Source organism: Mus musculus, chromosome 14, assembly GCF_000001635.26.
Source record: "Mus musculus strain C57BL/6J chromosome 14, GRCm38.p6 C57BL/6J".
NCBI lineage: Eukaryota > Metazoa > Chordata > Mammalia > Rodentia > Muridae > Mus > Mus musculus.
In genome coordinates this window covers 5,995,001-6,021,648 of record NC_000080.6, presented here as the reverse complement: position 1 = coordinate 6,021,648, position 26,648 = coordinate 5,995,001, and the positions used below count along the sequence as shown (strand labels likewise).

The window sequence follows — 26,648 nt, the reverse complement described above, 5'->3', positions numbered from 1 at the left end:
CCCTGGCTCTGCTGTCCTCTGCCCAGGATAGTAAGTTTAATTAGCACCTAGGGGACCCAGTGTGAATGAGCCAGGATGTGGCATGCACTTGGCTTGGGTAGTCCATGATATAGCCTGTTTGCACATGATTATTGATTCCTTAATTCAGCAGATTATTTGCTTCTTGGGCCATGCCCTAACACAGGATGAACACTGAATTCAACATCATTAAATCACAACATGAGAAGACAATGTTGGATATGAATAAAATGATCCAGTCCATAATTGGTTCCATGCAGTACTCCAAGGAACTGATAGAAGATAACTATTCCTACAGGTGAGTCAGTGACACAACTGAGACCCCAGAACTAGGCAGGGAATGCTTCTGTCATTTTAGGACTTTGAACAAAAGCAAGGGTTCTGGTTCTATGCTATCTGTTTTTATCCAGGAACCCTGCTCTGAAGCAAGGGTCTTGGATTTGTACCTCTTAGACACAGGTGTCCTAAGTGTGAAGAGTGTCCAAGACCCTCCAATCTTTATTCTTCCAAATACAAGGTCCTCTACATAGAAAACTTTTCCACCACGCTGGGAATATCCAGGAACCCTGAACCTCTAGGGTTCTGACCACAGATTAAAAGATCTAGGATTTCAGACAAAAATGGAAAGAGTGTACACATGTTGGGTCAGCTCACCTCTCTCAGAGGGGATAAGCCCTCTCCCTGCTGAAGGTTTTATGGTACCACAGACCTATAATCAACCATGAGGAACATTTCCTCTTCTGTGATGTATAGGGTGCACTCTTGGTGTCAGGGTTTTTAGAAGTTTGTTGAGTCCTGTGGAATATGGCTGGTATCTTGATATGACCTGCCTCTGTTTGGTGCTGCTATGTAACTGTGGACTCTTTTGGGGCTGTCTGGGAATCAGGGCCCTTGCAGGGATCATAGGACTTGTAGGAGTGGCAAGCCAATGGAATCTGGCTGGGAATCACCAATTTTTCTTTGTGGATCAGCATTAAGGAGGACCACCTCCTCCATGAGTGCACTCAACTCAACAAAAAAGTAAGGATATTACTGAATGAGAACAGAAGGCTGCTGGTGGAGCAGGCTGGCCATAAGTGTCCTGTGGGGAAGAAAAGAGGTTCTCTGATGAGGCCAGCAAGAACATCTGTGTCCCAAGTGCCAAGGAACAGCAGGTAGGATGATGTGTATCATAGGCAGATTGCCCTCATGTCTAAACATAAACATAGACAATCCAATGTAATAGTCCACCAACTTCTCCAGGCCCTCACCTATGTCTCCTCCAAGGGTTTGTTTATGTGATCATCTACAGGGCTCTCTGTGGAGGTAGCCTGGTTCAAGAAACTGCATGTTTGGCATGCAAATGTTCCTGCTCTGCTAGAATCACTAAGGGAGATAGGTTGATTACACATCACAACACTATATGCCTTAAGTTTGAAGGATGCTGTGTTGGAGCCCTTGTTGAGAATAGCAAGAGCTTTGAAGGAAGAAGTAAATGCCTGTAGCTCATTTGCTTTACAGGGATCTTGTGAGATTCTAGGTAGGAAATAGTTTGCAGGGATGACAGCCTTGTGTAATTGACAAATAAGTGGATTTCATTACTGTCTTTTGGTGGCTTTTCTATTCCCCCCTTTTTCCCTCTATCTCAAAATGGTCTCTTCAGGCTTCATATATCTTGGTTCACACTGAGAGAGCCGGAGTAGCAGCTTGTCAGTTCTATTTTCTTTGAGTGCTGTTGGAGTGGTCATTCCTGGGCCTTAGAGTCTGGAGTTGGCTGGATGACCAGAGATGACAGAAAGGCTCCTCACAGGTTCATGTTTGGTGTGTGATTTTTGAGGCTTCATGAAAAAATTTCTTAATATATGCCCCCAAATTGGACCAAGAAGAGTGTTCTCTAGTGATTTTTGTTAGATGTTTCCCTCCTCTCCTCCCAAACCCCCAAGACATGGTTTCTCTGTTCACACTGGCTGTCCTGGAACTCACTCTGTATACCCGGCTGGCCTCGAAATCAGAAATCTGCCTGCCTCTGCCTCCCAAGTGCTGGGATTAAAGGAGTGTGCCACTATGACCCGGCTTCTCTAGTGCTTTTTATTCCTCTAAAATGATCGCAGATTCCTTGGGTCTCCCTTGAAACATCACCTCTGCATAGTCTGAATTATCTTGGTCCTGAACCATAACAGATACCTCATTGTTTTCTGCTCAGTTATGATTTTATGTGAATAAGTCTGTGTGTGCTTGTGTGCGTCTGTGTCTGTGACTGTGTATCTGTGTGTTTCTTTTTGTGTATGCATGGTTTTTCCGACCTGTGTCTCAATCAGCCTCAGTGGGGGCTGAGAGAAATGAGGTCCTTCAGACAGTTCTGGTAGTATAAAATTGGTTATGTCTGTTAGAAGCCATGTTCAGAAAGTGGAAAAGAAGTCCTCTTTGACCCAAGGCTTCCAGAACAAGGAGGAGATATCCACAGAGTCTAGGGTGCTCAGGGTTGTAGTGGTCCTCAGAGCAGCCCTGAAGGAGAAGCTATCCTGATGTCCATCTGCTGAAGAATGAAAAGGTCCTTTGTGTTTCAGCCCTTCCATGAACTCAGTGTGAGATAATCCATGCAAGCTTTTGTCCTTCAACTAGTCAGCCTTTTCTTACTCAAAAGAGCCCTGGCACAATCACATTCTGGGGAAAAAAACGTTCTTTTGGATCCTGGTTATAGACAGTTCCTATTAGTCTGGGCTGATACCTTTGGACACCAAGTCAGTTAGGTGATGGAAAAGGGAGATCCTATTGGAAGAAACTGTTTACTTTGAGACAAGTCTGAAACAGGGAACAAGAAAAAGAGGCTGGTCCACCACCAACATGTGAGCCTAGGCTGGGAAACAAACCTATTCTACACAGCCTTGGGAACTTGCTGAGCCAGATTGGATAATAGGACAAGAACCCTGACTTCCAGACCAGTTTATGAGTGGAAAGCATATCACTGACTGCGCTGCCTACATGCTATGCCCACTAAGTACCTTTTCCATTCAAGATTTGTTTTTTTTATGCCTGCAAAGTATCCTGGGAGATTTTTATATTTGTATTAACCGTGAAACTAAACAGGTCACTGCAAAACAATATGCTTGTATGCATAAACACAAATATTATGTGTGTTTGAGAGTGTGCCCTACAATAGTCATAGATGTACAGGGGTGTTGTTCTGTTTCTTCATGACTATCACTTTTAAGGTTCATTGCCCAGCCTTGGGAATATTTTTATTTAGCACACTCTTGCAGATTCTAGGAACCATGAAGTACCCATGGGTATTGTGTTGTATGGTGTCTCTGGTTATTTGCAGATAGAGGGATTGACAAGAGGAACCCTGTGAGGTTCCTGACTGGAGAAATAATCATAGCCTTCACTTCAGTTCAGGGCATGCTCCCACCCCATAAGGAATCCACATGGTTTCTAGGTAGCACACATCTCTCTTGAACTCACATTCAAACATTGCTACAATGTTATTACTCAATATAATGTACCTGCACACCTGGGGAAATGTGGTGTTTTTTAAAACGCCAGTATAATGTGTAGTTGACAGTTCAGTTTCTAGCAGTTTTTAAAAGGTGAAAAACAATTCCAAGCTCAGGTGCTCTATGACACTTGGCATGCACGGTATGATCTCAGCTGATAGGACATGTTGGTTTGTCCAGCTGAATAGAGCTGTTCTGGGAGGGACAGCTCAATTGACAAATGCTTAACCGGTCTTTGTTTCTTTCTTCCCTAAGTGTGAAATAGGCCAGCAGAAAGCAGAACATGGCACAGACCACGACATGATCTCCCTCAAAGAGAAGTGCTGGAGGAAGAGCACTGAGTGTGCACAGGAAATACACCACTGTTGCCTCTCATCCCTAATAACCATGGCTGTAATGGGCTGTATGCTCCTCCTTTATTTTGTTTCTTTGGTATGAACAGGCCTTAATTTCATGTAGCCTCTGGCCCAGGAAGAGTGCACATTTAAAGGGACTCAGAGAATTGCTGAGACACATCAAGAGCTGCTGGGCATCCAGGAAGATTCTGAGAGTTTAAATTTATCTTTTCCTGATGGGTCATCATCAATAATTACATGGAGATCAGTCAACAAAATTGTAAAACCTTGGATCCAAGTCTACAACATGTGTTCTGCTTTGACTTGGGAGGCCATATCCTTCAGACCCACACTCCAAAAGGAGAGTGTTGCTTAAATTTCTCCTGCAAAGTTTGTTACCTCCAGGAACTGCTTTTCTGCTAAGTTGCCAAGGACAGCCACAGGCTGTAAGGCTGTGCTACAAAATGAGCAGACTAAGAATTTTGCTTTGCACAATTTTTGTGGTTTGATTTGGTTTGAGTTTTGATTAGTTTAGTTACTTGGTTTTTCTTGTTTTCATTCAAAGTTTTGTTATTTATTGGTTATTTATTGTTCTTGTAATTAATTTGATATTTTGATAAGGTTATACACAGTACATATTGACTGTCAGCTTTCAGTTACAATTGAGTACATTGCATTTTTTCTTATGACTAACACAGTGATCTCCAACTCTTCACTCTAAGAGCCTTGTTATTTCAGGTGTGATCATGAAATCCCACAGATATCAGACCCAGATGGATCTCTGCATTTTTGATGGGACTTGGGCTCCATAGTTTCTTCTGAGCCAGACTGAACTACAAACTCCTTCATACATTCAGTATGGAGAGTTTTTCTAACTGTCTGTATAGGAACTTAATGATGGAAAACTTACCCATGCTGCATCGTTGCTGTCAAATATTTAGCTACTGTGAAAATACTGTGGATGATGGTGTTGAACGCATTAATGGCAAATACATCAGTATTTTTGTAATGGCTCTCATTAAATCAAAGCATAATCTAAGGGAATAAAAAGCTGTCAGAAAACACAGCAGTGTATGCTTCTGCGTTCCTTCAAATATACAATCACTGGTAATTGCAAGTAGAGATAATAAATTCCAAAATCTTTTGGGGGATAGGTTTCTGTGGGGGTCCTTCAATGTTCATTTTATTACTTTATGATTCACCTGTGTCTGCCAAAAAGCATCATTCAAAAACGATGAAGATTGTAATTAGGTATCATCCTATAAAGTCCTAACAAATGCCTTTTTTATTTGATATTTTCTTTACTTACATTTCAAATGTTAAACCCTTTCCTAGTTTCCCCTCTGAAGATCCCCTGTTTACTACACCAACCCCTGCTCCCCAACCCACCCACTCCCTTCCTCCTGGCCTAGGCATGCCCCTCTACTGGGGCATAGAACATTCATAGGACCAAGGACTCTTCTCCCAGTGATGACCAACCAGGCCATCCTCCTCTACACATTTACCTAGAGCAATGAGTTCCATCATGTGTTTTCTTTGTTTGGTGGTTTAGTCCAAGTGATCTCTGGAGGTACTGGTTAGTTCATATTGTTGTTCCTCTTATGGGGCTCTAAACCCTTCAGCTCCATAGGTCCTCTCTCTAGCTCCTTCACTGGGGACCCTGTGCTCTGACCATTTGATGGCTGTGAGCATGTACTTCTGTATTTGTCAGACACTGGCAGAACCTCTCAGTTGTCAGCTATATCAGGCTCCTGTCAGCAATCTCTTGTTGGCATCCGTAGTAGTGTCTGGTTTTTCTGGTTGTTTATGAGATGGATCCCCAGGTGAAGCAGTCTCTGGATGGTCATTCCTTCAGTCTCTGCTTCACATTATGTTGCTGTCACTCCTTCCATGGGTATTTTGTTCCTCATTCTAATAAGGATCAAAGTATCCTCACTTTGGTCTTCATTTTTCTTGAGTTTTGTATGCTTTGCGATTTGTATCTTGGGTATTCCAAGGTTCTGGGCTAATATCCCCTTATCAGCAAGTACATGTCATATGTGTTCTTTTGTGGTTGGATTACCTTACTCAGGATGATATCCTACAGATCCATCCATTTGTCTAAAAATTTCATGAATTCATTCTTTTTAATAGCTGAGTAGTTCTTCATTGTACAAGTGTACCATATTTTCTGTATCCATTTCTCTGTTGATGGACATCTTGGTTCTTTCCAGCTACTGGCTATCATAATTAAGGCTGCTATGAACATAATGCAGCTAGTGCAGATTCAAGGCAATTTATATACTACATAGCCTATAAAACATCGTTGTTACCCGACTTGCAAGGGACACAGCAAGTCAGACTCATCTGTCATTTGGGGACAATAAGACTTGAGAGTAACTTTTAGGAGTTTTCAAGTTTAAGACAAGCTTAAGTAGAGAACCAAAAGGGGAATGTGGCTGTTATCAGTCTGCAATCAGTTGACCCCTAGAAAGGTTGTTATTTTTTAAGTGCTATATGACTCTACAAATCCTAGTGTAAGGGGTCAGATTAACCGTGCAATTGAAAACATTACCAAACCAGGAATGTGCTATGCTGAGCATTCACAGAGAGTTATGCGGAGCTGCCTTAGGCTCCTTTTACAGCAAGTAAAAATAGACAAAGAGATCAAATATCCTAATACCACAAGATGATAAAACTGACAACTGTAGATTGCACTGAGTATCAGTGAGTTTAGATTCTTGGCCATCTATAGATTGTCATGCAACATCTGCATCAGGGACAATACATAAGGAGGTGGCTGCTCAATAGCATGACAAACAACCAAGAAGAGCCATAGCCTCTACCACTCTGCTCTGGATGCTGAGACTTAAAAGTCTTAGTTTGTCACCACCTGTCCCAGGACTGCTGGCATCATTTCTTGCATATGTTTACTCTAGCACTTGTCTAACTTGGGTACAAACCCAGAGGACAGTCCCACAGCCCACAGAGGAGGCTCCACTACTAGCCACTCACTCTATCACGACCAGGATCTTAGAATCCCAGGATCCCAGAATCCCAGGAGTTAGTCACACAAGAATCTTAGAGTCTCACAGGCAACTTGTCTCCCAGGAACTGAGACACACCCAGAATCTCAGGATCACAGGATCCCGGAAATTTACACCTGTATCCTTAGAGCTTTAATGATCAAGGACAAGGATGCAGCTGGGACTGAGGGTGTGAAGAAGATGCAGGACATGTTCAACGCTGAGATCCTGTTGTCTAGACATTCTTAAGCTCTGCAGATGTGGGCTCACAGATGCATCTTTGTACTCAAAGGACATATACTGATTTTTAAATTAGAATTACCTTTAATCTTGCTTTTTTTCTTAGAGAAGTGAGGTAGAATTTCTTCCTTGGGGAAACAATTTTTCCATGATTTCTTAATCACTTCACTTTTACTTTGAAATCTTTTGAAATGACTTCCTGAAGATGCACAAACTGTGATTCCCTAGGCTCATGTTGAATCTCCTTCAAAGTCTCGTCAGCAGACTGATCTAAGCGTAGGGACCAGATGTCATTGTCATAATTCTGTTCTGGTTTGTACTTTAAACATTTGCTGAATATGTGCTCGCGGAATGTTTTTTTCCCAGAGGTCTTGTTTTCAAAATACTCTGTCTTTACATATTACAATGTATGGATGAAGGAAAAGGGGCAACTACTTACTAATTCAAGTTAAATATCTTCTTATGTGTTCCTGTACTCACACAGTCACTAGAAATTGTTAATCAGTACAAATCATTTATTTTAGTAGAGTAGACTATAACCATGAACCAATATACTTAGTTTACTATTGATGACTGTGTTGATTACAATAAATACATGAATGATAGGACTGTACAGAGTATGGGCTTAATTTTCTGGGTCCAGTGTAAATAGCTGGGAGAATTCAAACTAAAATTAGTAGAAACAGCAGGAATACTAACAAATCCCAAAAATCCAATATTCTCTTCAAGTCTAAGTGTTTGTGCTCACCTTTACCAGAACTCAGGAGAATTCTGTTCATCCAGGTCTCAGGTCTCATCCAAAACACAGACCTGAACCAGCTGTGGCCAAGTGTTCCTGTGTTGTTGGCTGACCTCTGCCTCAAGCTTCAGAGACACTGGAGGGGCAGCCTTGGCCTTCAGGTGGCAGCCATTCCAGGTCCTCTGCCTGCTAATGGAGTCTTCCACAGAGTCCTGTCATCTCAAACATAGAAGCTTGGGTATTCCAAAGATTGGGATGCCACTCTACAGTCATGATGAGTTGGTTACGTGAGACCATACAAGTTAACTAATGTCTGTATGACTCTTTTCCTTATTTGAAAGTGAGTAATGAGATCATCTGAGGAGTGGGTGCTAAGAATAAAATCACTGATTAACATGAATGATAGGACTGTACAGAGCATGGGCTTAGTTTTCTGAGTCCAGTGCAAAGAGCTGGGAGAGTTCAAAACAAAACCAATAGAAACAACAGCAATACTAACTACAACAATTTTTAAAAAACATTCTGAGTGCTGGAATTACAGGCATGTACAAACTCTACCTTATAATAAACAAACAAGGGGCATGAGATAAGTGGCTTTTAGGCAGGAAACCAGAAAAATAGCTAACATTTGAAATGTAAGATTAAAGTGTTTTAAAATAGAAAAAGAAATGATTTGAAGACCGAGAAATTAAACCAGACTTATGGACACTTGATCATGGACAAAGTCATGAATATGTAATGTAAAAAGAAACATCTTCAATAAATATCGCTGGTCTAACTTGGAGTAAGTATGTAGAAAAATGAAAGTAGATGCGTATTTGTCACCTGGCACAATACTCAAGGCCAGGTGGATTAAAGAACTCAACATAAAACCCGATTCACTGAATCTAACTGAAGAGAAAGCAGGAAAGAGCCTCAAACTCATGGGAATGGGGATAAATGTCATAAACAGAAGTCCAATAGCTCAGACTCTAACATCAAAATTTATAAATGGGCCACAAGAAACTGAAAAGCTTCTATAAGACAAAGGGCATAGCCAATAGGACAAATTGGCAAACTACACATTAGGAAAAAAACGTTCACCAACAATGTCAAGGTCTGCCTGATCCACAGTCAGGACTATGAAGCTCAACCCTATCTCAGAAAAGCAAAGCGAAACAAAAATAAAAATAAACGTTTGTCAGGAAAGCACTAGGTAGAAAAGTACTCTCGTCTCTGTCTGAAATGCCCAAATGTGGTGGTGTGTGCTGTAGATTCAGCTACTCAGGAAACTGAGGCAGGAGGATGGTTTGAGGTCAGGGGTTAGGTGGGAAGAACATAACAGAACCTGTCTCCTTATAAAAATAACCCAAATAACCCAAAAAACACCCACATCCGCAAAACAAAAAGCCCCAGAGTGAGAAATAAGTGCATATGTATGTGTGTGTGTGTGTGTGTGTGTGTGTGTGTGTGTGTGTGTGAGAGAGAGAGAGAGAGAGAGACAGACAGACAGACAGACAGACAGACAGACAGAGACAGATAGAGAGACAGAGACAGAGAGGTGGTGCTAGCCCAGGGGAGCTTAGAAATAGTGACAATCTTTATTTCAGCTTCTAGAATGGTAGTTTTACCCCCACGGCCATCACATTCATTTGAGAACATTTTCTGTACCACACATCACCACTTTTAAAATCTTTTTTAAACAGGAGGATCTCATAATGCTTCTGTAAGCGTGGAGTTTCTGCTGCTTCCCAATTTTAATGTTTCGCATATCACGTGTTTATAATGCACTCAATGCCCCAGCTTTGTCAAGCACTATGTCAGTGGTTCTTTCTCAACCTGTGGGTCACAACCCCTGTACAGGATACCCTGCATATCAGATATTTACATTAAGACTCATAACGGTAGCAAAATTACAGTTAAGAAGTAGCAATGGAAATAATTTTATGGTTCAGGTCATGAGGAACTGTATTAAAGAGTCACAATTATGAAGGAGGAGAACCACTGCTCTGGCCAATCATATCTGACTCTGTCTGTTCCCAGAGCAAGGCAGGTGCTTTTTAAATGTGTGCCTGTGTCATTCTGCCCACTTTCTCCATTTCTCTCCCGGGTTTAATTCTGTGTACTGTTTTTTTTTTGTTGTTGTTGTTCTACGTACTCTGTGTCAGGCTTTGTTTTGGTAAAGTATGGACAGGCGACTGTGATCTAAGAAGGTTATGTTGATCAGGCAAGACGTTCAGTAAGGGCACACCATGTGATCTCCCAGACATTCTCACAGCACTGCTGAGGGATGAAGTAGATGTTCTCTTCACATCCACCATAACAACCCCAGAGGGTACCATGATGACACTCTCTCCTGTAAGGCCCACAGAGAAACTCAGATTTCAACTGAGTGACAGCTGCCACTCAGGGGATCCAAGTGAGACACTATTAGTTCTGGGTAACATAGGCACAAAGGTGCAAGTAGTTTTTATTCCTTTGGCTTTTTGAGGCAATGTCTCTCAAAGGCCTTGAACCCCTGATCCTTCCCACCCTTTCAAATGATTTCTAAAGATTGAATAAGTATCAGGAATTTTGAATTACCTTTTCTTTAAACTGGGTTCTCTTGCAGACTTGTGCTATGTTTTGTTTTATTTTGCTTTTCATTTTCACTTCCACAGAGTTGAAACGTTTTGGGTTGAACAGTATGTTAGAATGCAAGGGAAGTCTGTCAGTTCTTGGTGGCTTTAAAGATGGGAGGGAAATGATGAGACCCTTGTATAACAATGCTTGAAAGCATTTTTGGTTGGTTTCACAATATGTTATTGTGAGATCAGTGTTGATACCATGAGCCTCTGAATAATTCTTTTGTTATTACAGTGTATGTGGGTTTCCCCTTTCCCTTCCCTTTTTCCATTTACCTCCATCTCTCCCTCCATCCATCCCTCCACCCCTCTCTCCCCCCTTTCTTTCTCCCCTCCCTCCCTCCCTCCCTCCCTCCCTCCCTCCCTCCCTCCCTCCCTGCTTTCTTCCTTCCTTCCCTTTCTTACTTCTATGAGCTTGCATAAAGGAGGAACAGAGCCAGGAGAAAGAGTGGAGGATGCAAAGATAGGCGGTGATGTCACACCTCACATTTTCACTTCTGTTTATAAACTAGTATGTACATTATTCATGATGGTCTCTAGTCAATTTTTTATATTTTAATGTTCAAAATTTTATTACAAACATCCTTAAAAAGGAGATACTAATAGTATAAATGCCTATGAAGTTGGCCGTGTTACCACATGCAAGACATTAAGGAAACTACTAAGTATTTATGAACACTCAACATCAAAACTTTAAAAATCTAAGTATATAGTAGCCTCCAAAAAACCTCCAGCTTGCAGATGGTGGTGGAGTAACCATTAATGCATCACCAAGGAGGCAGGAGCAGGGGGATCTGTGTGAGCGTAAGCCTAGCTTGATGACAGAGAAACTGCTTCAAACAAACAAATGAACACATAAACAAACCCTGGGGGGAGGGGAGCTACAGACTGTATTGAAAACTTCTTTCTCTACCAGAGTACTAGGGATTGAACTCAGAACCTTGTGAATATTAAGTTAGCACTGCAAGCACCCACTACTGAGCTACATCCTGATAACATACAATAAAATCCATTCATAGGTGTATACAATGTATCTTAGTTGTAGTCATTCCTTGTTCACTCCCTCTAGCATTACCACTATCACCTCCTGCCCCCAACAGGTCTCCCATACACTTGGACCTCCACACGTCCCTCAACAAGTCTCCTGTATTCCTTCCAACTTCATGTTGTTTTATAAAATCACCCACTAAGTCCCACTGGTGCTGCCTGTATTCGTGCATGCCTGCTGGGTCATACAAAGGGGTGTGGGAAACCTGTCAATGCCTACCTTTCTCAAAGAAAATTGGCTCTCTGTCCTTTAGCAGTTATCAGTTGCCATTAGCAACTCAGCAAGGGAAGGGGATGGGGTATTGAGAATCCCTCCCCCTCCACAATGGAAAGTTTAACACTCTGGATCTTGTGAAGGGCTTGCATGGGTAAACACAGCTGCTGTGAATGTGTGTGTGTAACAGCCATGGTGTGTTCAGAGGCCAGCCTCTCACAGTATTCTTCTCCATTCATCAGGTTTTTACACTCACTCTTTCCATAGCTTCTTCAATACTGTTTCCTGAGCCTTGAAGTAGGTAGGGATCCTATACAAAACAAAAAACTGTATGATATTTATAGAGAAGCTAGTGTTAAGCTGTACTTAAGTTTCACATTTGTAATGAAATAGTAACTGGGCCTCCACAAATTCCATGGGAATCGCAGACTAAACATTTGGTTTTCCTCTGCCTCATTTCCTCCTCCTCCTCGTCCTCCTCAGCCCCATTTTCCTCGTCCTCGTCCTCGTCCTCATCCTCGTCCTCCTCCTCCTCCTCCTCCTCCTCCTCCTCCTCCTCCTCCTCCCTCCCCCCTCTCTCTTCCCACTTCTTTTTCTCCTCCTTCCTCTTCTTCTCCTCCTCCACTTTCTTCTTATTCTCCTTGTCCCCCTCCCCTCCTCCTCCTCCTCCTTCTTCTACATCATCCTTCTCCACTTCCTCCTCCATCTTCTCCTCCTCCTTTTCCTCTTCCTCATCTTCTTCATCTATTCATTCTTCCTTGAGCCTCCTGGCCCACCAGGGCCCTTCTATCTTGCATCACCTCTGCCCTCTCAAGGCATGCAATATCCCGTAGCTCATACTTCCTTTACTTCAGCTGCCTTCTCTTCACATGGTGGTCTATCTTGGGCTGTCTGTTCAGAGCACATCTCAACCAATTTCCTTGCTACATTCCCAGTGGACAAGCCCTGGGATTCAGTCATGATCTTTGGACAATATTCAGAATGAAGCAGGAAGAAAGCAAGCAGTAATCTTTTGTGAGTATCTGAGTCTTCATTTTTCTTCAGGTCTTTTCTTATTGCCTTAAGAGGAACATAATTCTTCATCAGCTATCATAGCCTCAGAGCAAGCCTTGTCACTTGGAGCTGTATCTTCAGGTTTCACCTTTTCCTTTGTAGGCATGAAGGTCCTCTCCAAGAACTCAGCAAAGCTGACTGGAATCCAGGCATTTCTTTCTGTTCTCTTGGAAGTCTGCAGGAAGACAGCTCCTGGGCCTTTTCTTCCTCCAGCCAACCCAGTCTCCTTCACCCAAGGTGACCCATGGCATGCGGGAGAAGGGGGGCTCTATCTGAGTGGGCTTTTTCCTGAGTCCAAACCAGATGCTTCCTTCTCCATACGATTGTCAGCTGGCTTCACTTTTCATATTATTTTAAGCTTTAATTATTTTTCTCTCCTTGCGGAGCAACAATTGTGGTAATAAAACCAGATACCAACTCTTATCTCAGGTTAGTAATAAAGTTGTTGCCTACTATCTAGAAATGTACCTGCCTTTTCTTTTTTCTTTCCTTTTCTCTTTCCTTTCCTTTCCTTTCCTTTCCTTTCCTTTCCTTTCCTTTCCTTTCCTTTTCGTTTATTTTCTTTTCTGTAAAATGTGGCATTTTACAGGTTGGGATGTATCACCGTTGGTGGAGTGTTTACCTAGCTAGTATATACAAAGCCCTTGTTTAAATTCCTAGCACTGTGTAGGTATGGTGACTCGTGTCTGTAATCTCAGAACTCTACAGGTAGACATGTGGGAAGCAGAAATTCATCCTCAGCATACAGTGAGTTTCAAGTTGGCCTGACCCAGAAGAACTCAGGGGAAAACAGCTGATGTCTTTTTTCTCTCTCTCTCTCTCTCTCTCTCTCTCTCTCTCTCTCTCTCTCTCTGTCATCATTCTTTTGGTAGAGAGAAGGAAAGAGATGAACATGTATTAAGTTCCCTGGTATCTACCAAATTTGTGTATTACTTGTCGGTTAATGTTATAACAAACATTAAATTGTATTCAGAACCATATTTTGATTATTATCTTTGTGTGCTTTGGATCTCACGACAGTGATAGTTACCTGAGGTGCTTAACTACCGTTTCTGTGACAGTAAATTATTTAAGTTTACTCTCTCCCTCTACAGCCCAACAGTGTGTAGTTTGTATGGTTCATTTGTTGTTGGCTTGTTGTTATTGATGTTGTTTGTGTTGCTGATGCTAGAGTCTGGGGCCTTGGACATGTTCGGCAGGCAAATGCTCCACCACTGAGCCTCCAGCCACTTTGCTGGAGGTTTTTGTAGCTGTAGATTGTAATGAAGAAGTTTTTCATCTTTTATATTTGAAAAAGATACCACGGCACGATACACAGCTACAACCAATGCACTAAGATAAATAACCAACCCAACAGAGTGACATTATGATGCAGTAGTTGTAAGAATCAATTTAAAAGATATATCACTTCATCCTTGGGTTTGCCTATGTTCTCATCTGTGAGATTTAAAATCTTTTGAAACATTGAATGAAGCCTCTCATCTATCATCTACTGCCAATAAATATCACATATTCACAGCTGGAGAAATGGACCAGCCGACATCCGGAAAAGTCCTCCAGTCATTCAAGAAAGAGTTCCTGACTAAGGACAAATTGTTTCAACTGATTTCTTTCCTGAGGTTTGATTTTGCATTGTATGTTCACTTTTAAAGCGGCTTGCTGATCTCTTCATGGACCAGAGATGGAGGAAGTACTACTCTCTGTTTATTTTTTCACCACAAGATTAATTCAGGTCAATCTCAGCTCTCAGGTTTGTTCTTGTAGTGGTTTTTAAGGTTTCAAAGGAAAGGTTGCTGCATGGATTGCTATGAAGCTGCAGATGTTTGCAAGTGAGTTAGAGAGTGACTTCTACAAGCAGATCAGATTGGTGGTCCTGGTCTTCTGGCTGTTAGGGGAACACCACTTTGGCCACTGATTCAAAGAATGTTCTGTTGAGAGCATTTGCTAAGGGGGTTCTGATGATGGCAACTTGCTGATGTCAGGGAACTCCAGGGACATGAGCTCACTGAATCACTGCTTTCATTGGAAAAGTAACTTTTGGCCATAACAATTCTCTGCTGGCTAACTTAATGTCAACTTGGCACCAGCTGAAGTTATCTGAGAGGAGGGAACCTCAATGGAGAAAATGCCAACACAAAATCATGCTGTTGGTACACCTATAGGACATTTTCTTAATTAGATTGATGGATGTGGGCCCAGCCCATTGTGGGTGGGGCCGTCACTTGCCTGGTGGTCCTAGGTTCTATAAGAAATTAGGTTGAGCAAGCCATAAGGAGCAAGCCAGTAAGCAGCATTCCTCAGTGGCCTCTGCATCAGCTCCTGTCTCCAGATTTCTATACTGTTTGAGTGCCTGTCCAGATTCCTTCCATGATGAGCTGTATTGTGGAAGTATAAGTCAAATAAACTTTCCTTCCAAAGTTACTTTGGTTATGATATTGCCACAATAGCAGCTCTAAGAAAGAAATTCGTATTAAAAAAAAGTCATTTAACATACCAACTAATAAATCTATTAGGATGTATGTTGGCAAGTGATAGCAAGTAGGACTCTAAATGTTAATTTCTATGATAAGGGTTTGTTATTCCTAAGTACCAAGGAAGTGCAAATCAACCACAGTGACATTCTGCCTCATACCCCATACCTGTGAGCACAGATATCAAAAACAGAGCAGAGAGATCAGGCCCTGCTGACAGCATACAGTAAAGGCATCATTCTGTGTCTCTGCCTTCCCTCTGGGGGTCAGGAATGCCACCAATGTGCCACTTGGGGAAGGCAAAACTCAGGGATATTAGGCTGTGTTTCTTCCTAGCCCCTGGGGTGCTGAGCCACATTGCTCAGGGAAGGCTGAAACAGTCTCAGATAGGGGGCCCAGCCTGTGTTTCTCTGGCTGAAAACAGCAGGGTTGGGGGGAGGGGGAGTCCTATGCACCCAGAAGCTCCTGGGAACCATGATGAGTTGAAAATGGTGGTCCCAATCCGCTTGTGTATGCAGATACCACTGGGAACTTCAAGTAGTTGGGAACAGGAGCCAGTAGCCATATATGAACCCAGTGTGGGGAATTCAGCTTAGCTCCAGGTGAGTGCCAGGACTATGGAGGGGCTAGAAGAGGGGTCCTCTACAGGAGACTTAACCACAGCTCTGTGTGTCTAAGCCTTACCCCTGCCATCCCCATCCCCCCACAGCCCACTGTCCCCCACACCCTTCAGGTCTTTGATGAAGAAGACAGTCCTTGCTTGTCTAAACTGTTTTATTCAGGGTAGATGAAAATGCACAAGTCTTACTCTGGGTGAACCAGAGATTGAATATCTTTCACAGAATTGGAGGAAAGCTCATTGGCTAATCACTTAGAGCCTAGTTAGATACCCCATCACAATATAAAACTCTATGCAATGTCACCGGTTGTCATGGTCCTCTGGTGACACAGTCCACTGCCTCACAAAGGATATCTGTGTGCACTCCAGGCAAGAATGTAAATTGGTGGAGCCACAGGCAAAACAACATGGAAGTTCCTGAAAAGAAATATAAAAAAGATGTAACTTCCTCATGAGGTGTTTGAAATAATTGTCTAATATTGGCCTGTAGGCAAGTCTGTAGGCATTTTCTTGATTTTTTTGATTTTCTTGATTAAGGATTGATGTGGTAAGGCTAAGCCCACTGCAAGAAGTGGGTTGCCTTGGCAGGTGGTCCTGTGGTGTAAGGAAGCAGGCTGAACAAGCCATGAGGAGCAAGCTTGTAAGCAGGGCTCCACCATGGCGTCCTGCACTGACTTCAGTTCATGATGGTCTATAACTGTAAGCTGAGAGAAACTCTTTCCTGCCTGTGGTAGTCACTGTTCTATTACTGTGATGAAATACTACAAACAATGTAAGATACAATGAAGCTTTTAACTGAGGGCTTGCTTAGAGTTTCATATAGCCCAAGGTCATCATGGTTGGAAGTATGACCACAGACAGGCAGGCCTACTGCTAGAGCAACAGCTAAGAGCTAACTAAGATCCTGATCTTCAGGGAGAAAGAGATTGACACTGATTCTGACTTGGTCTTTTGAAATGGGCTGAGAAAGAAGTTAGGGAAACAACACTGTTCACAAGAGTAAAACCCAATAGAAAATACCTTGGTGTGACTCTAACTAAGGAAGTAAAAGATCTGTATGATAAGAACTTCAAGTCTCTGAAGAAAGAAATTAAAGAAGATCTCAGAAGATGGAAAGATCTTCTATGCTCATGGATTGGCAGGATCAATATAGTAAAAATGGCTATCTTGTCAAATGCAATCTACAGATTCAATGCAATCTTCATCAAAATTCCAACTCAATTCTTCAATGAATTAGAAAGGGCAATCTGCAAATTCATCTGGAATTACAAAAAACCTAGGATAGCAAAAACCATTCTCCAGGATAAAAGAACCTCTGGTGGAAATACATACAAAAGTTGACCAGATTTGGTACAAGCTTGTAATTCCAGCCTTCAGAAGGTTTTTTGAATTGTTGTTGGTAGCCTGACCTAAAGCTGTACTTCAGAGCATTGTGATAAAAAATTGCATGGTCTTGGTATAACGATAGACAAGTAGACCAGTGGAATAAAATTGAATACACAGAAATGAACCCACACACCTATGGTCATTTGATCCTTGACAAGGGAGCTAAAACCATCCAGTGGAGAAAAGACAGCATTTTCAAAAAATGGTGCTGGCACTACTGGCGGTTAACATGTAGAAGAATGGGAATTGATCCATTCCTATCTCCGTGTACTAAGGTCAAATCTAAGTGGATCAAGGAATTCCACATAAAACCAGAGACCATGAAACTTATAGAGGAGAAAGTGGGGAAAAGCATAGAAGATATGGGCACAGGGGGAAAGTTCCTGAATAGAACAGGAATGGCTTGTGCTGTAAGATTGAGAATGGACAAATGGTACCTCATGAAACTGCAAAGCTTCTGTAAAGCAAAAGACACCGTCAATAAGACAAAAAGGCCACCAATAGGTTTGGAAAGGATCTTTACCGATCCCAAATCGGATAGGGGACTAATAACCAATATGTATAAAGAACACAAGAAGGTGGACTTCAGAAAATCCAATAACACCATTAAAAAGTGGGGCTCAGAGCTAAACAAAGAATTGTCACCTGAGGAATACCGAATGGCAGAGAAGCACTTGAAAAATGTTCAGCATTCTTAATCATCAGGGAAATGCAAATCAAAACAACCCTGAGATTCTACTTCACACCAGTCAGAATGGCTAAGATCAAAAATTCTGGTGACCGCAGATGCTGGCAAGGATGTGGAGAAAAAGCAACATTTCTCCGTTGTTGGTGGGATTGCAAGCTTGTACAACCACTCTGGAAATCAATCTGGCAGTTCCTCAGAAAATTGGACATAGGACTACTGGAGGATCCCAGAATACCACTCCTGGGCATATATCCAGAAGATGTTCCAACTGGTAAGAAGTACACATGCTCCACTATGTTCATAGCAGCCTTATTTATTATAGCCAGAAGCTGGAAATAACCCAGATGCCCCTCAACAGAGGAATGGATACAGAAAATGTGGTACATTTACACAATGGAGTACTACTCAGCTATTAAAAAGAATGAATTTATGAAATTCCTAGCCAAATGGATGGACCTGGAGGTAGCATCATACTGAGTGAGGTAACCCAATCACAAAAGAATTCACATGATATGCACTCACTGGTAAGTCGATATTATCCCAGAAACTTAGAATACCCAAGATATGAGATACAATTTGCAAAACACAAGAAACTCAAGAAGAACTAAGACTGAAGTGTGGACACTTTGCCCCTTCTTATAATTGGGAACAAAACACCCAGGAAAGAGTTACAGAGACAAAATTTGGAGTTGAGAAGAAAGGATGTATCATCTAGAAACTGCCATAGAAGTGGATGCTCACAGTCAGCTATTGGATGGATCACATGGCCGCCAATGGAGGAGCTAGAGAAAGTACCCAAGGAGCTAAAGGGATCTGCAACCCTATAGGTGGAACAAAATATGAACTAACCAGTACACTCCCCCCCAATCCCCCCCGCCTCCGCCGGAGCTCGTGTCTCAGTCTGAGTATGTATCTGAAGATGGCCTAGTTGGCCATCAGTGGAAGACGAGGCCCCTTGTTCTTGCAAACTTTATATGCCTCAGTACAGGGGAACACCAGGGCCAAAAAGTGGGAGTGAGTGAGTAGGGGAGTGGTAGGGGGAGGATATGGGGGACTTTTGGGATAGCATTGGAAATGTAAATGAAGAAAATCACAAATAAAAAAAGGGAAAAATGAGAACTTCAAGTCTCTGAAGAAAGAAATTGCAGAAGATCATAGAAGATGGAAAAGATCCCCTGAGCTATCTGGGGAAAGGAAGCAGCATGCAGTGTCACACAGCTCTCTCTGAGGCAACTGCTAGAACTGGAATAGGGATGTTTGTTTGTTTGTTTGTTTATTATAAAAGCATACAAAAGTTAGCCAGAGTTGGTACATGCCTGTGATTCCAGCACTCAGGTTTTTAAAAAATTGTTGTTGTTAGTATTCCTGTTGATTCTATTGGATTTGTTTTGAACTCTCCCAGCTATTTGCACTGGACCCAGAAAATTAAGCCCATGCTCTGTACAGACCTATCATTCATGTTAATCAGTGATTTTATTCTTAGCAATCACTCCTCAGATGATCTCATTACTCACTTTCAAATAAGGAAAACAGTCATACAGACATTAGTTAACTTGTATGGTCTCACGTAACCAACTCATCTGACTATAGAGTGGCATCCCAATCTTTGGAATACCCAAGCTTCTATTTTTGAGATGACAGGCCTCTGTGGAAGACTCCATTAGCTGGCAGAGGACCTGGAATGTCTGGCAATTGAAGGCCAAGGCTGCCCCTCCAGTGTCTCTGAAGTTGAGGCAGAGTTCAGCCAACAACACAGGAACACTTGGCCACAGCTGGTTCAGGTCTGTGTTTTGGATGAGCCCTGAGACCTGGATGAACACAGGTCTCCAGAGTTCTGGTAAAGGTGAGCACAAACACTTAGACTCGAGGAGAATGATGGACCTTTGGGATGCAAGTCTTTCTTTTTTTTTTTATCTTTGCTTTGTACATAGTTTATGTCAAAATCAACTTTTTCTATACTCCAGACCTTACTTAATCAGTCTGACAGAAATTTTGAACCCTCTGACAAACATCACTCCATCCCTCTTCTACCATTTTCCCTGGACCATCATTCTCAGAGATGAGCCATTCTGAGGGAATCCTAATAGCCCCAAAGGTAATATTCTTTGGCACTTGATCTTTAGGAAAGTAGGCAGAGTTCTGCCCCAGATGATTGCAGATGTTCCTCTTGGCCTCCAACTTGTCTGGAAACCTTTGGTCTTACTTTTCCCTTCTCATCTTATTTGGACCTAGATCCCAATATTTCCACACAAAACAGAGGCTGGAGATTCTTAATGATACCTTGTAGTTTATTGTTTCTGTTTAAAACACTAGCTAGAAACTCCCATGACCTCCCAAGACAAAATGATTTACAATTTGAAAGTCAGTGACCAAATGCCCTATTGTCTCCTCCCTGGAGAAATCATGATTAAAAAATTAATAATAATCCACGGTGGTAGAATGTTGCTTTGTTTGTTTGTCCGTTTATTAGTTTTGGGGGTGGTGGGTTTTTTATTTTGTTCTGTTTTTTTGAGACAAGGTCTGTCAATGTAACCCTGGATGTCCGGGGAACTTACAACATAAAGCAGGATGGCTACAACCTCAGAAAGATCCACCTGCCTCTGCCTCCCAAGTGGTGGGATTAAAGTCGTACTCAAGCATATCAGATAATAATCTTTTAATTGCCTAAACTATATCTCATAAAGGAAAGAAAAACAGAAGTCAAAATTGCCTCACTCTAAAGCTACTTTCATGATTAATTAAAAGCAAGGTACTCATCAGCTGACTGTGTTCTGTGTTTAGCACACTTTTGCCAAATTTAGAGAACAATTTAAAGCCATTCAGAATTAACAATGAATATACATGAATGTCAAACAAAATAAGAAATCCATATCTTACTCAGGAGACATTTTTGACACACAAAGTTTTCTGACCTTGGCTGAGATAATTGTTTTATTGTTGTTTTGGGGGGTTTTGTTTGTTTGTTTTTTCTTTTTGTTTGTTTGTTTGGGTGTTTTTTTTTTGGTATTTTGGTTTTTTTTTCTGAGACAGGGATTCTCTATGTAGCCCTGGCTGTCCTAGAGCTCACTCTGTAGACCAGGCTGGCCTCGAAGTCAGAAATCTGCCTGCCTCTGCCTCTCAAGTGCTGGGATTAAAGGCATGCATCACCACTGCCAGGCAGGCTGAAATAATTCAATGGCTGAAAGTCATGGAGACAGTTCTCATCCGAGTGTACCACCGTATGACCAACCATTAACTATGCCAGCTTGAAAGTAGAGCAACAATCTCCAGCCATTGAGGCATAATGAAAGATTACTGTACTCACAGGCCAACAAAAGGCGCAAACAGACTTATTCACATTCAGAGTTTATAGCAATGTCCTTTCAGACCATTGATATCTACGAAATGCATATGAAATACCTACAGCACTGAGTCTAAAGGGGACTCCACCTCACAGGGAACATACAGAAGGGTAAAGAGGAAAACCAAGAATGGAAACCTTACTGCTCCCAGTTGCCTTTTTCAAGCCAACATCTCTTTCAAGCCTGCAGATTTTTTTTTGCCTTTGGGAAATTAAGTTGGACACAAAATCATCTTGCTTATCACATAGCAACGTAAATGTAACTACCTGAAGTCCTACTCAGCTGACAGGAGGAAAGATACAAGTGAAAAACAGAGAATGAGTAAAGAGGAAAAAAATGTACCTAGTCAATAGGAAGATGAACAAAATGGACCAAAGACATCAAAAAAGATGGAGGTGAGGAGGGCACTAATATATAGGAGATCACTGTCAAACTACATGCCCTTCAAAGCACAGTCTTAGCCCTGAGCTGGGGCAGTGCCAGCACACTTCTTTTTTTTTTTTAATTTTTTATTAGGTATTTAGCTCATTTACATTTCCAATGCTATACCAAAAGTCCCCCATACCCACCCACCCCCACTCCCCTACCCACCCACTCCCCCTTTTTGGCCCTGGCGTTCCCCTGTACTGGGGCATATAAATTTTGCGTGTCCAATGGGCCTCTCTTTCCAGTGATGGCCGACTAGGCCATCTTTTGATACATATGCTTCTAGAGTCAAGAGCTCCGGGGTACTGGTTAGTTCATAATGTTGTTCCACCTATAGGGTTGCAGATCCCTTTAGCTCCTTGGGTACTTTCTCTAGCTACTCCATTGGGAGCCCTGTGATTCATCCATTAGCTGACTGTGAGCATCCACTTCTGTGTTTGCTAGGCCACAGCATAGTCTCACAAGAGACAGCTACATCTGGGTCCTTTCGATAAAATCTTGCTAGTGTATGCAACGGTGTCAGCGTTTGGATGCTGATTATGGGGTGGATCCCTGGATATGGCAGTCTCTACATGGTCCATCCTTTCATCTCAGCTCCAAACTTTGTCTCTGTAACTCCTTCCAAGGGTGTTTTGTTCCCACTTCTAAGGAGGGGCATAGTGTCCACACTTCAGTCTTCATTTTTCTTGAGTTTCATGTGTTTAGGAAATTGTATCTTATATCTTGGGTATCCTAGGTTTTGGGCTAATATCCACTTATCAGTGAGTACATATTGTGTGAGTTCCTTTGTGAATGTGTTACCTCACTCAGGATGATGCCCTCCAGGTCCATCCATTTGGCTAGGAATTTCATAAATTCATTCTTTTTAATAGCTGAGTAGTACTCCATTGTGTAGATGTACCACATTTTCTGTATCCATTCCTCTGTTGAGGGGCATCTGGGTTCTTTCCAGCTTCTGGCTATTGCTATGAACATAGTGGAGCATGTGTCCTTCTTACCAGTTGGGGCATATTCTGGATATATGCCCAGGAGAGGTATTGCTGGATCCTCCGGTAGTACTATGTCCAATTTTCTGAGGAACTGCCAGACTGATTTCCAGAGTGGTTGTACAAGCCTGCAATCCCACCAACAATGGAGGAGTGTTCCTCTTTCTCCACATCCACGCCAGCATCTGCTGTCACCTGAATTTTTGATCTTAGCCATTCTGACTGGTGTTAGGTGGAATCTCAGGGTTGTTTTGATTTGCATTTCCCTGATGATTAAGGATGTTGAGCATTTTTTCAGGTGCTTCTCTGCCATTCGGTATTCCTCAGGTGAGAATTCTTTGTTCAGTTCTGAGCCCCATTTTTTAATGGGGTTATTTGATTTTCTGAAGTCCACCTTCTTGAGTTCTTTATATATGTTGGATATTAGTCACCTATCTGATTTAGGATAGGTAAAGATCCTTTCCCAATCTGTTGATGGTCTTTTTGTCTTATTGACGGTGTCTTTTGCCTTGCAGAAACTTTGGAGTTTCATTAGGTCCCATTTGTCAATTCTCCATCTTACAGCACAAGCCATTGCTGTTCTGTTCAGGAATTTTTCCCCTTTGCCCATATCTTCAAGGCTTTTCCCCACTTTCTCCTCTATAAGTTTCAGTGTCTCTGGTTTTATGTGAAGTTCCTTGATCCACTTAGATTTGACCTTAGTACAAGGAGATACGTATGGATCGATTTGCATTCTTCTACATGATAACAACCAGTTGTGCCAGCACCAATTGTTGAAAATGCTGTCTTTCTTCCACTGGATGGTTTTAGCTCCCTTGTCGAAGATCAAGTGACCATAGGTGTGTGGGTTCATTTCTGGGTCTTCAATTCTATTCCATTGGTCTACTTGTCTGTCTCTATACCAGTACCATGCAGTTTTTATCACAATTGCTCTGTAGTAAAGCTTTAGGTCAGGTATGGTGATTCCACCAGAGGTTCTTTTATCCTTGAGAAGAGTTTTTGCTATCCTAGGTTTTTTGTTATTCCAGATGAATTTGCAAATTGCTCCTTCTAATTCATTGAAGAATTGAGTTGGAATTTTGATGGGGATTGCATTGAATCTGTAGATTGCTTTTGGCAAGATAGCCATTTTTACAATGTTGATCCTGCCAATCCATGAGCATGGGAGATCTTTCCATCTTCTGAGATCTTCTTTAATTTCTTTCTTCAGAGACTTGAAGTTTTTATCATACAGATCTTTCACTTCCTTAGTTAGAGTCACGCCGAGATATTTTATATTATTTGTGACTATTGAGAAGGGTGTTGTTTCCCTAATTTCTTTCTCAGTCTGTTTATTCTTTGTATAAAGAAAGGCCATTGACTTGTTTGAGTTTATTTTATATCCAGCTACTTCACCAAAGCTGTTTATCAGGTTTAGGAGTTCTCTGGTGGAATTTTTGGGGTCACTTATATATACTATCATATCATCTGCAAAAAGTGATATTTTGACTTCCTCTTTTCCAATTTGTATCCCCTTGATCTCCTTTTGTTGTCAGATTGCTCCGGCTAATACTTCAAGTACTGTGTTGAAAAGGTAAGGAGAAAGTGGGCAGCCTTGTCTAGTCCCTGATTTTAGTGGGATTGCTTCCAGCTTCTCTCCATTTACTTTGATGTTGGCTACTGGTTTGCTGTAGATTGCTTTTATCATGTTTAGGTATGGGCCTTGAATTCCCGATCTTTCCAGAACTTTTATCATGAATGGGTGTTGGATCTTGTCAAATGCTTTTTCTGCATCTAACGAGATGATCATGTGGTTTTTGTCTTTGAGTTTGTTTATATAATGGATTACATTGATGGATTTTCGTATATTAAACCATCCCTGCATCCCTGGAATAAAACCTACTTGGTCAGGATGGATGATTGCTTTAATGTGTTCTTGGATTCGGTTAGCGAGAATTTTATTGAGGATTTTTGCATCGATATTCATAAGAGAAATTGGCCTGAAGTTCTCTATCTTTGTTGGATCTTTCTGTGGTTTAGGTATCAGAGTAATAGTGGCTTCATAAAATGAGTTGGGTAGAGTACCTTCTACTTCTATCTTGTGAAAAAGTTTGTGCAGAACTGGAATTAGATCTTCTTTGATGGTCTGATAGAACTCTGCACTAAACCCGTCTGGTCCTGGGCTTTTTTTAGCTGGGAGACTATTTATAACTGCTTCTATTTCTTTAGGGGATATGGGACTGTTTAGAAGGTCAACTTGATCCTGATTCAACTTCGGTACCTGTTATCTGTCCAGAAATTTGTCCATTTCGTCCAAGTTTTCCAGTTTTGTTGAGTATAGCCTTTTGTAGAAGGATCTGATGGTGTTTTGGATTTCTTCAGGATCTGTTGTTATGTCTCCCTTTTCAGTTCCGATTTTGTTAATTAGGATTTTGTCCCTGTGCCCTCTAGTGAGTCTAGCTAATGGTTTATCTATCTTGTTGATTTTCTCAAAGAACCAACTCCTCATTTGGTTAATTCTTTGAATAGTTCTTCTTGTTTCCACTTGGTTGATTTCACCCCTGAGTTTGATTATTTCCTGCCGTCTACTCCTCTTGGGTGAATTTGCTTCCTCTTTTTCTAGAGCTTTTAGATTTGTTGTCAAGCTGCTAGTATGTGCTCTCTCCCGTTTCTTCTTGGAGGCACTCAGAGCTATGAGTTTCCCTCTTAGAAATGCTTTCATTGTGTCCCAAAGGTTTGGGTACGTTGTGGCTTCATTTTCATTAACCTCTAAAAAGTCTTTAATTTCTTTCTTTATTCCTTCCTTGACCAAGGTATCATTGAGAAGAGTGTTGTTCAGTTTCCAGGTGAGTGTTGGCTTTCTATTATTTTTTTTTGTTATTGAAGATCAGCCTTAGACCATGGTGATCTGATAGGATACATGGGACAATTTCAATATTTTTGAATCTGTTGAGGCCTGTTTTGTGACCTATTATGTGGTCAATTTTGGAGAAGGTACCATGAGGTGCTGAGAAGAAGGTATATCCTTTTGTTTTAGGATAAAATGTTCTGTAGATATCTGTCAGATCCATTTGTTTCATCACTTCTGTTAGTTTCAGTGTGTCCCTGTTTAGTTTCTGTTTCCATGATCTGTCCATTGGTGAAAGTGGTGTGTTGAAGTCTCCCACTATTATTGTGTGAGGTGCAATGTGTGCTTTGAGCTTTACTAAAGTTTCTTTAATGAATGTGTTTGCCCTTGTATTTGGAGCATAGATATTCAGAATTGAGAGTTCCTCTTGGAGGATTTTACCTTTGATGAGAACGAAGTGCCCCTCCTTGTCTTTTTTGATGACTTTGGGTTCGAAGTCAATCTTATCAGATATTAGGATGGCTACTCCAGCTTGTTTCTTCATACCATTTGCTTGGAAAATTGTTTTTCAGCCTTTCATTCTGAGGTAGTGTCTATCTTTTTCTCTGAGATGAGTTTCCTGTAAGCAGCAAAATATCGGGTCTTGTTTGTGTAGCCAGTTTGTTAGTCTATGTCTTTTTATTGGGGAGTTGAGACCATTGATGTTAAGAGATATTAAGGAAAAGTAATTGTTGCTTCCTGTTATTTTTGTTGTTAAAGTTGGCATTCTGTTCTTGTGGCTGTCTTCTTTTAGGTTTGTTGAGGGATTACCTTCCTGTTTTTTCTAGGGCGTTGTTCCCGTTCTTGTATTGGTTTTTTTCTGTTATTATCCTTTGAAGGGCTGGATTCATGGAGAGATAATGTGTGAATTTGGTTTTGTCGTGGAATACTTTGGTTTCTCCATCTATGGTAATTGAGAGTTTGGCTGGGTATAGTAGCCTGGGCTGGAATTTGTGTTCTCTTAGTGTCTGTATAATATCTGTCCGGGCTCTTCTGGCTTTCATAGTCTCTGGTGAAAAATCTGGTGTAAAGTCTGATAGGCTTGCCTTTATATGTTACTTGACCTTTTTCCCTTACTGCTTTTAGTATTCTATCTTTATTTAGTGCATTTGTTGTTCTGATTATTATGTGTCGGGAG

At 41.5% G+C, this 26,648-nt stretch overlaps 1 protein-coding gene and 1 long non-coding RNA gene across 3 annotated transcripts in view; one reads left to right on the top strand and one right to left on the bottom strand.

Moving 5' to 3' along the window:
• LOC115488283 overlaps window positions 1-13,138 on the top strand; it is a 29,749-nt gene extending 16,611 nt beyond the window's left edge. Inside the window, exons 3-5 of the mRNA XM_030248163.1 lie at window positions 185-316; window positions 990-1,172; window positions 12,830-13,138. Coding sequence (XP_030104023.1) covers window positions 185-316; window positions 990-1,172; window positions 12,830-12,968 — 454 coding nt within the window. The 3' untranslated portion in view covers window positions 12,969-13,138. The remainder of the gene's footprint in view (window positions 1-184; window positions 317-989; window positions 1,173-12,829) is intronic.
• Gm51421 overlaps window positions 1-26,648 on the bottom strand; it is a 159,368-nt gene that overhangs the window by 48,812 nt on the left and 83,908 nt on the right. The window lies entirely within an intron of this gene.